This window comes from Conger conger, chromosome 16 (assembly GCF_963514075.1).
Source record: "Conger conger chromosome 16, fConCon1.1, whole genome shotgun sequence".
In the NCBI taxonomy this organism is placed as follows: Eukaryota; Metazoa; Chordata; class Actinopteri; order Anguilliformes; family Congridae; genus Conger; species Conger conger.
In genome coordinates this window covers 34,758,571-34,775,892 of record NC_083775.1, presented here as the reverse complement: position 1 = coordinate 34,775,892, position 17,322 = coordinate 34,758,571, and the positions used below count along the sequence as shown (strand labels likewise).

The 17,322-nt window shown below is 41.2% G+C and overlaps 1 protein-coding gene across 1 annotated transcript; it reads right to left on the bottom strand.

The window, feature by feature from the left end:
* Window positions 1-5,091: 5,091 nt before the first annotated feature.
* Window positions 5,092-13,433, bottom strand: nme4 (NME/NM23 nucleoside diphosphate kinase 4). Its single transcript, XM_061224932.1, has 5 exons — window positions 13,115-13,433; window positions 9,084-9,214; window positions 7,031-7,132; window positions 5,806-5,918; window positions 5,092-5,227 (listed from the first exon to the last, which is right to left on the bottom strand). Exons 1-5 carry the CDS (start codon window positions 13,287-13,289, stop codon window positions 5,107-5,109), a joined length of 642 nt encoding a protein of 213 aa, XP_061080916.1. The 5' UTR covers window positions 13,290-13,433; the 3' UTR covers window positions 5,092-5,106.
* Window positions 13,434-17,322: the final 3,889 nt, after the last annotated feature.

The window sequence follows — 17,322 nt, the reverse complement described above, 5'->3', positions numbered from 1 at the left end:
CAGCAAGGTCCAACGAACATCTCTCATAGATTATACATTTTAAGCAGAAGTAAACAATGTGCTTTTAATAGACACTAATGACAAAGCAGTATCCTAATTGAAATAGCATGACTTGCATCAGAGACAGTAGTCCAACCGCGATATGCAATATAAATAAGCCTATACGTTTAGGTAATAAAATCTAATTCGCGAAGAGTCACACGGAGATGAGCCGTTATGTAAGAATGTATGGATTTTTACACTGAGAACAGAATGCTCGTTTTTGTCCTTTTGTGCCCTCCTGTGGAGGAAATGTTGATGTATTGCATGTGCCGCTGATTAGTTATTGTTTGATGCCACAGTACAATAAGAACCAATATTTTTTACACATAACCAACAAAACATCTAGATTTGGCACCATATAATCGTTAGCGATTAGTAATTAAATCAAGTTTAATTGATTAACAATCACTTGAAACATGGAAATGCTACGTGAGCCACACTTAAAATGCCAATCGTGAACGGCTGATTCCCCAATTCACCCAATAAACTATTTGGAGAGATGTATCACTCATTGTAGGTATAACCCAACATAACCGACACGAAAACCAATAAACATCTAGCCATACAAAAACTGCAGCATGTATTAAGAAGGTATAGCCCGTTAAAAAAATGATCACAAACGTACCGACAGCTTCCTTTGGGTGCCGGTTCTATTTACTAAATCACCATATGAACTAGTAGCCTAGTCTAACCCAATTAAAATTTAAATATTGCACGGGAAAACATAGGTCTATACCAGAAAGGTGTTTATGGGATTCTACATATAAGCGGGTTCATTAGAATACTATTGACACATACACGTTACCTGCTTTGTTTTCAGGTGTGGCACATCCATTATTTGCCGGTAAAAAACCTAGCGCGTGGTAAGAGCCTTCTGTTTTCTGTCAGGAGTGAGTGGGGTCACGGTTCAAAGTAACAGGCCTTCTCATCTGAATTTCAGAAGCATATAGATTCTCCACCGATTTCCGTCGCCAAATTGGCTACAGGTGTGTGTATATACATATGTATAATATGCTATTTATATAGTAGCCTTTCATACGTTAGCCTAGTGCTTCATTATGTTAAAATGTGTCTTATATACTTAACGCATTTTATATACTTAATGCATTTGGTTTGAGATTAATAGGTATACAAGACAACAGTACAGATAACCGCATGTTTTACCATTTTACAGAAACAACTGTTTTCGTGTCAACTAAATTAAGTTAACATAACTTAAATCAAAGCAATACAGTCCTTAAATGCAATAAGTGCACCAAGTCTACAATCAAACAACATCTTAAACATTTGGTATCTGGTATCTTGCAGAAACTGCAGTTGCTTTCAGCTGATCTTTGTTTCAGAGGGTTTGTCTTCAGACTCCTTTTCAGCAAATGAAATGCATGCTTGATTGGGTTTAAATCAGGTGATTGACTTGGCCAATCCAAAGCTTCACACTTCGTGGCCTTGGGCTCATTCCAGTCTCTTATTTTTCTCATCTCTTTTCTTTTTCTTGCTCTTTTTATCTACTTCTAGCAACACACATCAGGAGAGGCTAGGAAAAAAAGAAAAAAGAAATGAAGACAGGGAAAATGAGGAAATGTGAATTAGGCAAATGGAATGTCCTTGCTCCTTCAAACGTCAGTTCAAAGACACGTCAGTTACAGACATGGCAGATGGGTAGATGTAGACCCACAGGTCAATAAGGCTGAGGCTTTCTGAAAAAAAAAATACATCCGCAAAAGAAGGTGCTCATGTTCCCTTGCTCGAAGGAAAGATTGAGAGTTCCTGACTTCTACTTCTAGCTCCTAGAAAGATTTAAGGGTTGGAATGTGGACCTCCAAAAAGTGCTAAAAAATAGGTGGTAGGAATGAGCCGCTTGAGTTGGAAATCCAAGTGAATGCAGACTGGAACCATCAGCCTGACACAGAGGGCAATGTGCAATTGGGGATTGTGGTTGCCAGGGTATGGAAGGGTTTAGGTGCCAATGATTCTACCCACCTGGCATCCCATCCCAATTCAGATCCTTATCGGAAAATAATGACAACCAGCAGCATTACAGGGCCCATTCCCATGGCTTATTTTACCCTTCCTGGTCTCATTGTTTCATGCCTGACCCGGAAATCGATTGAGGTCAACCGTCTTGGACATTCCAATCGATTAAATGTTCCTTCAAGGAGCTAGGAGGGTCCCAAATGTTTTTAACAAGGAAACGTGAGCAGGAGCTTTTTCCAATCACTTATTTTCCACCTCCTTCTTCCTTTTCTTGCTTCCTTTCCTTGCCTCCACCAATGGGTGGAGCTAGGAGCAAGGAAAGGACGCAAGGAAAGGAAGAAGGAGGTGGAAAATAAGTGATTGGAAAAAGCTCCTGGTCTCCAGGGCCAGATCCCTGGCATCTAGGCTTGTGGAATCACTGCAGTCAGTGTATAAAACGTGCCCGTGGTTTATGCCGAAATGCAGTCAGTGTGTAAAACGTACCCGTGGTTTATGCCGAAATGCAGTCAGTGTGTAAAACGTGCCCGTGGTTTATGACGAAATGCAGTCAGTGTGTAAAACGTGCCCGTGATTTATGCCGAAATGCAGTCAGTGTGTAAAACGTTGTCTGTTCCACACACAACATGCAAATAATGTCAAACAAACAATATCCCATATCTCATGTTTAAACTCAATTGAGGATGAGGGTGAAGATCTCATGCATATTTTTCATCTATGAATTAAAAGCTATACTTACGATAAACCACAGCAATAAGCAATATAACCTTTATTATAAATGCATTTCCTCCAAAAAATACTGTGGATTCAGGGAAGTGTGTGTACTGCATTCGGGAATGTAACTACGCAAACTATAGAAGAGAAGAAAAATGTGAAATGTTCGATTTTGTTGGAAGGAGTTTGATTTTGTTGAATTCAATATACAATACACAGTCATTCAAAGCCTTCCAAATTGACAATGCCTCAGTACATGAGTACCGTTATCACAGTTTAAAGATCATGACACTGATGTTATTTGCACTGAATCAGCAGATCTGAACCACTGGAAGCATTCTGGTATGAGGCCATGGTTGTCCATTTTCATCGGCAAAATTAATTGACTTTTACATGGAAAAATACTTCACATGGGTGTTTCCAGTTTATTAGCAAAAAATGGAATTGCTCTTCATTAAGAAAAAGTTAATCAAAAGTTCAAATACATTATTTTTTCTGTACTTTCATTGACCAGTCCCACAAGCCTAACATCCGTGCATAAAGGCACACAGGCACAATGACACAGCACTTCCACCAGAGGGCAGGAGAGTGGAAAATTGTTAAAAAAAACAATGTCTTGAGTGTAAACAATCAAGATAACCATAACATACAGTAAAAAGCATTGTCACAGCATAGCCATTTTGGCAGGCCCATTTTTTATTGTTAAAAACACCTATACAGTATGACCAGCTCAATGAGGATAAGCCTGACGTGAACATCCACCATGTCTCTTCCATAAAATATTAAGGCTCAGTCAAAAGCAGTCATGGTGTAGCTGCCTTCCTCAATGCCATCTCACTATACCTCCTGTACAGTAAGGAACTTTCCAGATTTTAAAGTCTATTAGGAATCCCCATTTCTATGGCCCCAAACACTACTCTGTATTGCATTAAATAGCAAGCAGTTAGCAGGTTGTCATTTGTAGTTTTGTCATTTTGACAGTTTTTGGCACATTCTTCCAGTACTAACATGAAGGAAGATGAAACATTCTACAAACTAGTCAAAGTGGTCGAGGTAAGAATTTCAACACCACTAAACAATGCCTGATATAATATTAATAATAAACAGTCCCCTCCAAAAGCATTGGAACAGCAAGGCCAATTCCTTTGTTTTTACAATATAGTGAATACATTTAGAGTTGAGACAAAATGATGAACACGTGACAAGCTTTTATTTTCTAGTATTTAAACCTAGATGTTAAACAACTTAAAAACATAGCAGCTTTGGTATCAGACCACCCAATTTTTAGGTGAGGAAAAGCATTGGAACAGAGAGTATGTCAGTAAATAAAAGTAAATTAACACTTAATATTTGGTAGCATATCCCTCGCTTGCAATAACTGCAACTGTGACCCATTGACATCACCAAACTGTAGCATTCTTCTTTTGTGATGCTTTTCCAGGCTTTTACAGCAGCCTTTTTCTGCTGTTTGTTTCGAGGGGTTTTTCCCTTCAATCTTCTCTTCAGGAGGTGAACTGCACGCTCAATTGGGTTAAGGTGATTGACTTGGCCAGTCTAAAACCTTCCACTTTCTCTCCATTATGAAATCCTCTAACAATGTTTCTGTCATCAACTGCTGTTGTTTTCCTTGGTCGACCTGTTCGATATCAGTTGCTCAGTAGTTTCTTTATTTTTCAAGACATTCCAAGTTGTTGTACAATGCTTGTACAATTGCTCTGATCCCCACTTTTCTATACTTCAAAATGGCTTGCTTTTCTCCCAAATAGAACTCTATGGTCTTCATGTTGGTTTATGTTTTCTAACACAAATGCCGTCTTCACAGGCAAATCCCAAGGCTAAAACCAAGAGTAGCCATTCAGAACTATTTATTCTTGAATGAAACTAACATAACACATCTATGAAACTAACATGAAACACCTTTCAGTCACATGCCCCAATACTTTTGCTCACCTAAAGATTGGGTGGTCTGATGCAAAAGGTGATATGTTCTAAGTTGTTAAACAAATCTAGATAGAAATACCAGGAAATAAAAGCTGAAATTCATCTTTTGACCTCAAACAAAGGAATTGACCTTGCGGTTCCAATACGTTTGCAATTTAAACTAAGTTTAGCACTTGAAAATCAAGGCTGAAAAGCCCTTATTATGACATATTAATGCAATATTGTTGATACAAGTAATAACAATGCTTCCACACAGAGAAACACTAGCCTGGGGGGGGGGGGGGGGCAGCAGTCATGGAGAAAATCAATAGTCAGTCCGTCAGTCCGCCGCTGTGTTCTCGCCGCCTTGACAGCGGGGGGGGAGGAGAGGCAGTGGAACTGTGGGATAGCCCCTGGATGCCAGAGGAGGTAGTTGTGATGTCACCCCCCCCCGTGATCTCACAGCTGGTAGGTGTTTCTATGGTCGCAGCAGTCCCAGTCCAGCAGTTCGGTGCAGTTGAACCACAGCTGGATCTCCCTCTGTGCCCCTTGCACAGAGTCGCTGGCGTGGATCACGTTCCTGACACACAGGAGGAACCACACCCTCAGATTTCAGGCTCCGGCCTTCACAGGTGAAATTTCAGCTCTTTTACTCTCTTTTATATTCTTCACCAACACTCACCAAACAATTTATGAGGTATTTATAACTTCTTTTTTTTTTACTTCTACTGCTGTAGCCTATCCACTTCCATGGTCAAAGTCACTTAGATCACGTTTTTTTCCCATTCAGATGGTTGATGTGACCATAAACTGAAGCTCCTGACACGTATCTACATGATTGTATGCATTGCACTGCTGCCACACAATTGGCTGATTAGATAATCGCATGAATAAGTAGGTGTAATAAAGTAAAAAATGTTCCTAATAAAGTGCTTGGTGAGTGTATATAATTTCCTATGGGGCATCTGACCGAGGTCTTTCGTAAAAGGGATCAACAAAGTGAACTTCTTAAAGGTCCCATAATATGGAAAATGACATCCCCTTGCTATGGGAATTGTAAAGGTGTTATAAAAAAACTGTGAAAGTATCAAAACGCACAGGCCCCAGATAAATCTACACAGTTCGTATGAAATGAATTACAGCCCATCTAGGGATTACCTGCTAATGTGAATGCTGAAGTCCCCTCGAACAGTGCCAGGGAGGGCCTCTGCTGGGTTTGTGTCCCCCACCATCAGACGGGACGTCCTGACCACATTGTGACCCTCCCACACCTGTGGGATACAACATATATATATAATTTTATTCCATTTTTATTTTACTGTATTTAATATCATTTCAGCCTACTTACTGTAAGGTTATTAGAAACTGTGGGGTGAACAGTGCTGTACTATAATAATAATAATAATAATAATAATAATAATAATAATAATAATAATAATAATGCCTAATTTGCTTAAAGTAAAACTGGCTCCCATCAGAAGAGCTCAGCTGCTAGGCTTCTTATGAGAACAGCTAAGGTGTCATTTCATATTTTTACATTTTGCCATCTTTTTTGCCCTTAACCCTGCATTGCTCCAGGGGAGGATTGTCTCCTGCTTAGTCTAATCAACTGTACGTCGCTCTGGATAAGAGCGTCTGCCAAATGGCAATAATAATGTAATGGTTTAGCCGGCCTGCAGATGGAGCTGTAGGCCATGTGATAACCCGCTAGCCTTTATCTGGTCTGCCTGCAGTGAGATCAGGGGCTGGAGGGAGGCTACTGCTAGCCTTTCCCCTTCCTCCCCTGCGTGTCCACGCGTCATGATTCAGATATACAATTCAGAGATAAAAACTTACTGTGTGTATCTCGACTTACACCCTTTTTGACACCATGCGACAAAACTGTGTATGGAACTAAATGGTTCTTTTCATCATCCTCATTGACTACAAAACTAGGAAGCAGACTATATTGACAGTCAAAACATGTTGCTGGGGTTGGGGGTTGTATGGTGTGTGTGTGTGTGTGTGTGTGTGTGTGTGTGTGTGTGTGTGAGTGTAGCTGGATCTGGGCCCATGACAAGTTTATTTTGAGTTAAGTAAGTAACAGGACGACAGATTTAACAGGCTACACATACATACACATACGCAGCTCTGCACATGTTTAGTCGTCTATCATATTCTATGTGGCCCCTTCTATGTCTCTGGGCCCCTTCTCCCAGGTCAAAACTCTTTTGCATGCCAATGGTGTGAAAGACCATTCATTTTTTGAATTGGAAGACTGACTGGGTCCTGGCCGACACTTGGCCAGTGCTGCTGTTGGCTTGGTGTAATCCCGTTTCTAAGTGCCAAGTCTGAACAGCTTTGATTAAGAGCAACGGTCGCTCACCCTGTTAGGACCACTCACCATGGCAACCACTGGTCCGGAGTGCATGTAGCGTAGCAGGCTGGGGTAGAAGGGCTTCTTCCTGAGGTCGTGGTAGTGCTGGGACAACAACTCCTCTGGTGCCTGGGAGGATCAGAGACATCATCTTCCACCCAAAAAACCTTCACAGCTCACAAGCATCAGTAAACGATATCAATGTGCCTTCACCTAGACCAGGGGTCGGCAACCCTGGTCCTGGAGAGCTGCAGGGTGTGCTGGCTTTCGTTGTTACTAGGCATTAATTGATCAATGAAAGCCGTTGATTACACAGTCAACTCACCTCACCTGGTTTCTTGGGTCTGAATCGGTTGCTTATTTTAAGGTGGAGACGAAAGCCAGCACACCCTGCGGCTCTCCAGGACCAGGGTTGCCGACCCCTGACCTAGACTGTGGTAGACCCTAAAGTCTGATTTATACTCAACGCACAACCCTTGTGACAAGCATCATATGATGGAAATTGAAAGTGTTGCCTTTTCAACTGAAAAAAAGTGTCATACAACACTTTTTCTCAGTGTCGCACACCTATAGAACTTTCATATGTCGTGGACAATGTCATACTTTGTCGTGCAATGTTTACTGGACAGTATTGGCCAGGTGAAACACCATTCATTGTCATTGTCATGACAAAAGGAGTTGTCAACTGACGTCGGGGTGGCCTGTAGTGGTTAAGGTAAATGACTGGGACAGGCAAGGTTGGTGGTTCGAATCCGAGTGTAGCCACAATAAGATCCGCACAGCCGTTGGGCCCTGCATTGCTCCAGGGGAGCTTAGTCTAATCAACAGTACATTGCTCTGGATAAGAGCGTCTGCCAAATGCCAATAATGTAATGTAATGTCTTGTTACCATAAAGACAACCTTCCAGAACCCTCACCACAGACCATCGGCGAAGCACAAATCCAAAATATTGTGCAACACTTTCATTTTCGTCAGGCTTAAAGCATTATTCCAGCACAGGAGATTGGGCAACTCACGCAGTATCTCACAAGGTGGCGATAATTAATGTGACAATAAAGGTATCTGGAAGTCATTATGTCCATAAAGGGCTCTGATAGTGCAATGACTCCTGGACTAGAGAGCTTTTTCCTCATTACAAACCCTACTACATTATACATAAGATTTACTGTAACACCAATTAGAGCAAGGCCTACCATTCATTCAAGGGGGAACTCCACCCAAATATCCTAATTTGGGATGTTCGGTCTTGCCGTCAGTACAACTGGCGTCATTTGTGATTCCCATGAATAAGTGCCAGAACAAGAACTGCCATGTAATGATATCTAATGGGCAGATTATTATCAGTACGGAGCCTGCTTTGTCCTTATTTTGCCCATATGAGAATCACATCAAAAGCGATACACTGCTCATTCATAATTCTGGTCAACTGTGCTCAACAAACTACTGTCTGGCATGGACACAATTGCACAGACATCGTTGACATTGTTAACATAACCTCAATTCAACTTATGCTACTTCTTATTGCATACTGCCACTTAATGGATCTAGGCACAGATACTAGGGTTATTTACATCAATAACGGTGCAAATCAGCTTGAAGAACATGAGACTGTCAGGTTACTGTAAGCCTGTAGAAATTTTGCTTTGTGAGTGTAATCAGCCTGGTGCTAAAAAGTGTGCTCCTCTCCACAGTACGAGGCCGAGACTGGGAGCACCAGCAGAGAGAACCAGCTTTCTGTTGCAGGTTTATTTTGTCATAAGCGCACTTGGAAGAAGACAATGCTTAAAAGTGATAAGCTGCAGAGCAGCTCTGAGCGATGAGCTGAAAAGCTGTCACTCGCTTTTGCTGTGGTTTGTCTTTATTGTTGTAGTTTGTTGTGTCAGTTTGTTTGTTGTGCAAGGGCACAAGTCTTTCTATTATTTGTTTTTGTGTTGGTGTGGGTGCGTTCTCTCTCCATGCGGAAAACTATGGCGCAATCCCGGAGGTGCCTCATCTCCCTCCCAGGGGTGTCACGCGACGGGCGACGGAGCCACTTTCCCCGAGAATGACTCCAACCGAACGAATCCGCCTGTCTCTCACCTTCACCATCTTCAGCCCCACCAGTTTGAAGCCCCTCTGCTCAAAGCGCTGCACGATCTGCCCCACCAGGCGCCGCTGCACCCCGTCCGGCTTCACAGCGATCAGCGTGCGCTCTCGAACCCCGGGGATCGCTGCAACACACACACACACACACACACACACACACAGACACACAGACACACAGACACACAGACACACAGACATACACACACACACACACACAGACACACAGACATACACACACACACATACACACACACACACACAGACACACAGACATACACACATACACACACACACACAGACATACACACACACACACAGACACACACACAGACACACATATATACACACATACACACACGCACACGTACACACACACACACGTACATGTACACACACACACACACACACACACACAGACACACAGACATACACACATACACACACGCACAGACACACAGACATACACACATACGTACACGTACACACACACACGCACACGTACACACACACACACACACACAGACATACAGACATACACACACGCACAGACACACAGACATACACACATACACACGTACACACACACACACAGACACACAGACATACACACACGCACACGTACACGTACACACACACACGTACACGTACACGTACACACACACACAAACAGACACAAACACACACAGACACACACAGACAGACAGACATCAGCCATCAAGTTCAAGGGGACTTAAGTATTGATATAGGAAGACTTTGGGTGATGGGCAGTGTATACTCGTGGCAACATTGTACAGCTGTTGAAAGATGCTTTGATTTACACTGTGGTATTTATATGGACACTACAATTCTGAATTGTGCTTTTAAGTGTTATTTGTCTGACATTGCTGAGGAACTAATTGCCCACATGGAGGACAAACAGGGCTGGTTTCACAGACACAGATTAAGCTTAGTCCTGGACTAAATTGAGCTTTCTATGGATAATCTCCACTCAGAATTAAATTTAGTCTAGGACAAGGCTTAAACTAGGTCTGTGAAACTGGCCTTGTTTGTCCTAACTAAGTCAAAGGCTCAAAGACTCACAGACAGTAGGGAACAGTTCCAGTATTATATAGAAATAATTATTCTTGAGAATATATGGCCATAAATACAGGTTAACAATATGGTTGGCTGCAAAACATTTTCTGTAAATGCACAATTATCAGATGGTACAGACTTAGAGTGAAGTAGAGTTGGGCGATACACGTTTTCCATGTTATTGACAGTAAGTATTTCACATTCCAATGCAATTTGCAGTAAGTCAACTGAAGGCCTACTGTAATGATTGATTATAATAAAGGCGTTCATTTAAAAAAAAAATGTTTTCGATGCAACACAGATGCCTGAAGGCATCCGCTCTGGAGAGAGTGTTACACTGGCTGATTTCACACAGGTTCAGAACAACATACTCTTTCAGTTTCATTTCATGCTGCAGCGGACTAGTAGTCCCTCATTCATTTCTGAGAAACTTTATCTGAGAGAAATTTATGAGCTGCATCTTCTGGGGTGGGGAAAGAATAAATACAGTGCAGTCCATAAGTAATTGGACAGTGGGACAATGGACACATGCATATACCATCAAATTAAAGCCGACAGTCTGTACTTGATATTAACAGTGTTGGAGTACAGAGCCAAAAGAAAAGAAATTGTACCAGTGTCCAAATACTTATGGACCTCATGGTAGATTTGTTTACCTCTGAGCTTATGGGATTCAAATTTTACCAACTTGGAACCGGTTCCAAAATGGACCCGACTACTGGACCCCAACCATACCCTAACTGGTAACAGCCAGGACAATGGATAATGCCAGCACAATGTTGCAACCAAACGTTGTGTGGGGGAATAAGACTGGGTCACTTACTGATTTTTACACACTAGCATCACTATCATGTCCCCGGCTACTAAGGTTTCCCAATTTTGCGTGGGGGGACAAGTATCTCTCTAGAACACAGTCTGCTGTTCACGAAATCCAGTGCCATTCCTGTAAATCCCAGCCAATCACAGCAGAAACAGGCAGAAGCGGTAGTGCAGGATACACTAAAATGGATCCCTGTGATGCCATAGAAAAACCCTACCTAGTTCTTTGTCTGGCAAAATGGTTCTTTTTATTGGAGTTTGCACACTTCACACCTATGGCAGAGGGTTCCATAAAGAACTAAAAAGGAATCGAGCCAAAGAACCCTTTTTTGTAGGCGTGCAGGATTCCATTGCTATAGATGATGTGACCAGCTGACACAGCTAATCGTCTGTCACTGTGCCCAACGTACAGCTAATCCCAGCTCTGGCCAGCTCTGAGAGGAGAGGGACTGTTCTGCCTGGGGTCTCATGAATCAGAGGACTGATAGCAGGCATGGCATCTCATAAGGGTCATGTACAGCCAATTACATTCAGAGAACAGCTGCCATTGTGTTGGTTATGAGCTACAGCACGTCTGGGGAGGGCGCACGTGCACACACACGCTCACATGCTCACGCCTTAACAGCCCACTCACATCCACACACTTGGTCAACCGTCCACGGCTGTACACCATTAGCTGATGTAAGCAACAAATCTCCCCCTTCATTCACAAATACAGGATTAAGAATCAAAACAAAACAGGATTATGACAAAATACTTCACAGATGAGACCGGTACTAAAAAGATAGTAGAAGATACACCTTAAACTTGTACTACACTGTGTTGCCTTCAGGCACGAGGAAAGGTTCTTTTCCCCAACACCTCCCCCAAGCATTTTCAGGTTATGAAAATCAGGTTATGAATCCAAATGTGCTGAACGTGCAGGGAGACTCCTCACTGTGAGAAACTGAATGTACCATATTCAAAGTAGGTTACATGATTAACGGCAGCATAGATACGAGGTGTAAGGCACCCGGTGCTAGATTAGCCTATTCTCCTGTACCATAGACATTTCAACTGGGTGCCAGGATTCACTAAACTGATCAATCAGCTATGGACTGAAACGAAATGAGACGTATTTTGTTCAATAATCCGCTGTTTTTTTTCCCCTGACAAACTGAAGACTGTGACTCCACAAATACATTCACTCCTCTGTCACTGCAGGGTGACAAGTGTTATCAGTTTGCACAGCCGTTTCCATAGGAGGCCATTCGCCACTGGTTGTGGAAATCCAAACTGACAAGACCTTGTCATCCTGAAAACCTGCTGTGGGGCCGGGCCGGAATTAACGGTCTACCCCGCCATTGGCAGGTCACAATCAACATTACTCCTGAAGCTGCCCAGAAAACTGGAGACTGAGTGGAAGCAAACAGTTGAAGGTGCTTTTTACTCCTTGCCTCCTTGTTTCTATGTTTCTTACTCTCAAACATCCATAATAATAATAATAATAATAATAATAATAATAATAACAGAACATGCACTACACAAAGTAATCACCCAAAGATGTGTTAGCCCTTATTCAAAAATGCAGTATACAAGATAGCCAAATCGGTCAACGTGTCCATTGCAACCCTGTCAATGGTTGAGCAGTCAGCAGTATCAATGTGTGCACAAAAGAAAAAAAAGATGCCACTATCTATGGACTATACCGCCTACATACAGAAAGTGACAATCAGGAAGTTCAAACTGATGCACTTCTTAACTGTTCCAGTGCGAAAACACTCGTGACAAGACAATAAAACTAACTTCATAGATTTATAGTATAGGCTCGTGAGATATTGTAGACACAGCGTATCTAGTTTTAAGTTTTCATTTACGTTTAATCATCAAAACAAGATACGCTGTGTCCACAATATCTCATGAGCCTTCAGTTGTGAGATAAACACGTCTGAAAGAAGTTTTGTTAGAAGTAAGCCTCCCGACACGTCGCACTAGCGACATCGTTACATCGTTTCTGAAATATAAAGGAAATAAGCACACACGGCATTTTAAACAATAGCCGAAGTACTGGGTCCATGAAAAACACGGATAAATTTAACGGTAAGAATAGACATAGCAGGTTTCACATTAGACAATGCATCCTGAATATTAACCTGAGGTGGTGGTGTAAAAGCGTCCCAAGACACAGTTGCTGTTTGGATCGCGGCGTCTTGTTTTGACAGAAGCCCATGCCGGATTAGAACTTTCTTTTCGTGGTTGCGATACACAAATACTCCGTTGGCCGTGCAGGAGAACGTTTCTCAGTATACATCGTTGTAATAGCACCATGGCAAAATAAAAATAGCCTATAGGGATAGAGAGTCCTATAGCCTACTGTTAATAAAAATGTATTTAAATCCAAAGCTCCGTTAGCTATCGTTGGATTGCGTCTTCCACCGGTCTGTTACACTGACACTACGTGGCAGCTGACCTGGTCGCAAACGTCAACGTCATTTGTTTCCTTTTTTGCAAAGCGCAAAAGGTTTTCTTGCATCCAAAAAAACGTAATTACCAACATTTTTGCCGACAAAAGAACCACACCTCCAAAGGAATATAATACTTAGAGGGGGTGGAGGGTGACTTTTTAACCCATGAGCTTCAGGAGACGAAGAAAGCCATACATCTAAAATTTAGCTGCAAGCAGCGATGCACGGGGTGTTGTTTGTAGCCAGTTTAAATATTGTTAGGTCCAAACAGGGAACTATTGTTGCTTAGAAATTTCATGAATTCCCCAGACACACAGCACAATCAATTAAAACATGTTTTTTAAATTAGGTGAATCATGACATACAGTGAGCTCCATGATGTTTGGGGCAAAGTTTTAAAGTTTGGTGACTGTAGCTATGGATATACAATCTATATACACTCTATAATTATTGGCACCCTTGATAAATATGCACAAAAAAGAATAGTTATTGAAATAAACTTTATTTTTCAACCCATGTAAAGTAGAATGCTTTATTAATCATTCAATCGAATCATCCACCTGTGGCAAGTGTAACATTTTTAAAATAAAATATTTTCCCCAAAAACAGGTTATTTTGGCACCAATATTGGAATCCCTGGTTTAATACTTTGTGCAACCACCTCTGGCAAAGAGTTGTCCTATACTTTGTGATTAGGTTAGGTCAGAGAGAGGTTAGAGAACACATTTGGAGGGATTGTTGACCATTCCTCCATACAGAACATCAGAATCATTGATATCCTTAACGATTCTAATTTACCTATGACCAAGTCTCCTCCTCCAAGCTTCCTAGCAGAGAAAACTAGATTTCTTGCCAAAATTTTCTTTGTATTGATGACATTGATGACCCACCTTCACATTACAGTAGGTATGAGGTGTGTCTCCTTGCATGCAGTCCTTGCAACAAATATATTAAGTGGTGTGTAAGGCCAAAATTTTACATTTCTCATCTGCCCATAGCACTCTTCCAGTCATAATTATGAGATTTGGCAAACTCCAGATGCTTGCTTTTAATTATTGTGCTCAGTAAGGGCTGTCTTCGTCCCACCCTTCCAAGCAGTATGGTATGGAGGTGTCATTTTATGGTTCTTTTTGAAACTTGGTGACCCCAAGATGCAACCAACCTCTGCAATTGGTGGTCACTCTGCAAACAGTGAACCTTGGGACATTGCCTCCCTCACCATCTTTCTCATCAGCCATGGGGACGATATGCACTTGCATCCTCTTCCTGGCAAGTTGGCAGCCATTCCATAGGTTACAATTTTTAATATTGCCTTTAAAGTGCTAAGCAGTATGTTTATGTCAGTTTATGTATTTTTCAAATATAGTTAGTTCACTAGTTGGATAGTTTTAAAACATCCTTGGGGTATTGTACATGCAACTTAGTTTAGGAATTAGGCAAAATAATATAAAAGTTAATTTTCCATAACTCATTAGCATTATTACGATGTCTTTCTGGTAAGGAAACAAACATGCGCATCATCTTAATTAGCAGGTCGAACCATTCACATTTTTATTACTGCTTTCCACTTAATTTTTATAAAAATAAAAATGAAGTGGAAAGCAGTGATAAAACACTTGCCATCACTCTAAACCAGTGTCTTATCCTTCAGTGCAAATAATCCACATAATGGCTATCCATTTATAATTTGTACTTTGGTTCTTACTTTGTACCTGTACTTTGGTAAGTTACGATAGTTAATGTGCAACTGATGTTTTAACATTACTGTCCACTTACAGACCGGTCTGAGAATGTTGTTGGCACTGTATTGCTCATATCAGGCAAAATTGGCAAATGAATTACACGGCCATTTCCAGAGTGACTTAGATTGCAGATATTACATACAGTGGGCTCAAGAATTATTTGCATCCCTCACCAGCAATGCACAAACAAGGCTTAAAAAAAAATTACACCAACATGGGCCAAATACTGTACTTTATTAATGTTTCAATGGAAACAACCAAAATCATAACAATCATTTAATAAAAAATAAATTTAAACAAAATCAAGGTTTCAGAATTATTGGCACCCTTCACCTAGTACTTAGTGCAACCACCTCTGGCAAGGATAACAGCATGGAGTCTCTTCCTGTAATTTTTTGACAAGATTAAGGAACACATTTGGAGGGATTTTGGACCATTCCTCTTTGCATATCCTTTCAAGATCCTTCACGTTCTTGGGTTTGTGCTTATCAACTGACCTCTTCAACTCAGCCCACAGGTTTTCGATTGGATTGAGGTCTGGTGACTGAGATGGCCATTGCAGAACGTTGATTTTGTTGTCGCAGAACCATTTCTGCGTGGATCTTGAGGTGTGTTTTGGGTCATTGTCTTGTTGGAAAGTCCACCTACGACCAAGTCCCAGACTTCTGGCAGAGGGAACCAGATTTTCAGCCAAAATTTCCTGATACTTGCTGGAATTCATTATGCCACCAATCCTAACCAGTGCCCCTGGACCTCAAAACATGACTGACCCACCACCATATTTCACTGTGGGTATAAGGTGCTTCTCCTTGTATGCATCTCTGTTCCTACGCCAAACATATCGATGCTGTATCTGACCAAAACGTTAAATTTTGGTCTCATCTGACCAGCAAACCTTGTTCCAGTCAATGTAAATGACGTTTGGCAAACTCCAAGCGCTTTCTTCTGTGTCTTGTGGTCAGAAAAGGCTTTCTTCTGGCAACTCTTCCAATGTGGTTATGGAGGTGGCGTTTGATGGTGCTTTTTGAAACCTGGTGACCCCAAGATGCCACCAAGGCCTGCCATTCTTTCACTGTGATCCTTGGGGATTTTGTTGCTTCTCTCACCATTCTCCTCAGTATCCTGGGGGGGAAGATGCATTTGTGTCCTCTACCCATGAGATTTTCAACAGTTCCATATCTTTTGAACTTTTTTATAAATGCTCTGACAGTGCTCAGTGGTATATTCAATCGTTTATGAATTTTCTTGGAGCCATTACCACGTTTATGAAGGTCTACAACCATCTGCCTCTTTTGAACTGCCAATTCCTTTGTTTTCTTCATGGTGTTGGATGACAAAGGGATATTGCATGTGTGTTACCTCATTTTTAAACCCTAGTGAAACAGGAAGGATGTAATCACTCAATACAGTTCCTTAACACATAGATACATAACACAAGATAAAGTGGAATTTAATACCTGGTTTAATTTTGGTCGGTGTTATTTACAATAATCTTTAAGGGTGCCAATAATTGTGAAACATTGATTTGGAGGAAATTGATTTTTAATTCAATCAGTAAATTATTTTTGTTGGTTCCATTGAAACATTAATATAGCACAGTATTTATCACATGTTGGTATTTCGAGTTTGTCTATAAATATATTGTTTAGAATTTTTTGAGTATTGTTTGTTCATTTTCTGTCAGGGGTGCCAATAATTTGAGCCCACTGTACATCATAAGCCACTATGGATAGGACTGTCTGCTAAATGACAGTCATGGGTAACTACTACAGTAGGGAGGCAAATGAGCCATTCCTTTTTTTCGTGATTTGATTGTAGCGCCCCAAGCTTCAAATGACACTGCCACGTTCTGCAGTCTCTTACAAATCATTTATCAACAGCAACCGTTCCATTTTTTTTTTGGAACAATGTCTAGCCATTTTAGTTGAGTTAGTCTACTGTTTATGCAATACAAGCTACTTAACTGTATACTTCATGTTAACTTTATACTACCAACATGAGGCATTAAATAAGCTAATTGTAGGGTGGGGTGGGGGACAACATGTAGTGTCAAAGGTATGTATGAAGATGTATGAAGTTAGGGCAGTTGGAAGTGTTGCAAAAATAAAACCCACAGATTACCAAAGCAAAATCCTTCTAGAAAAGCTGATTAAG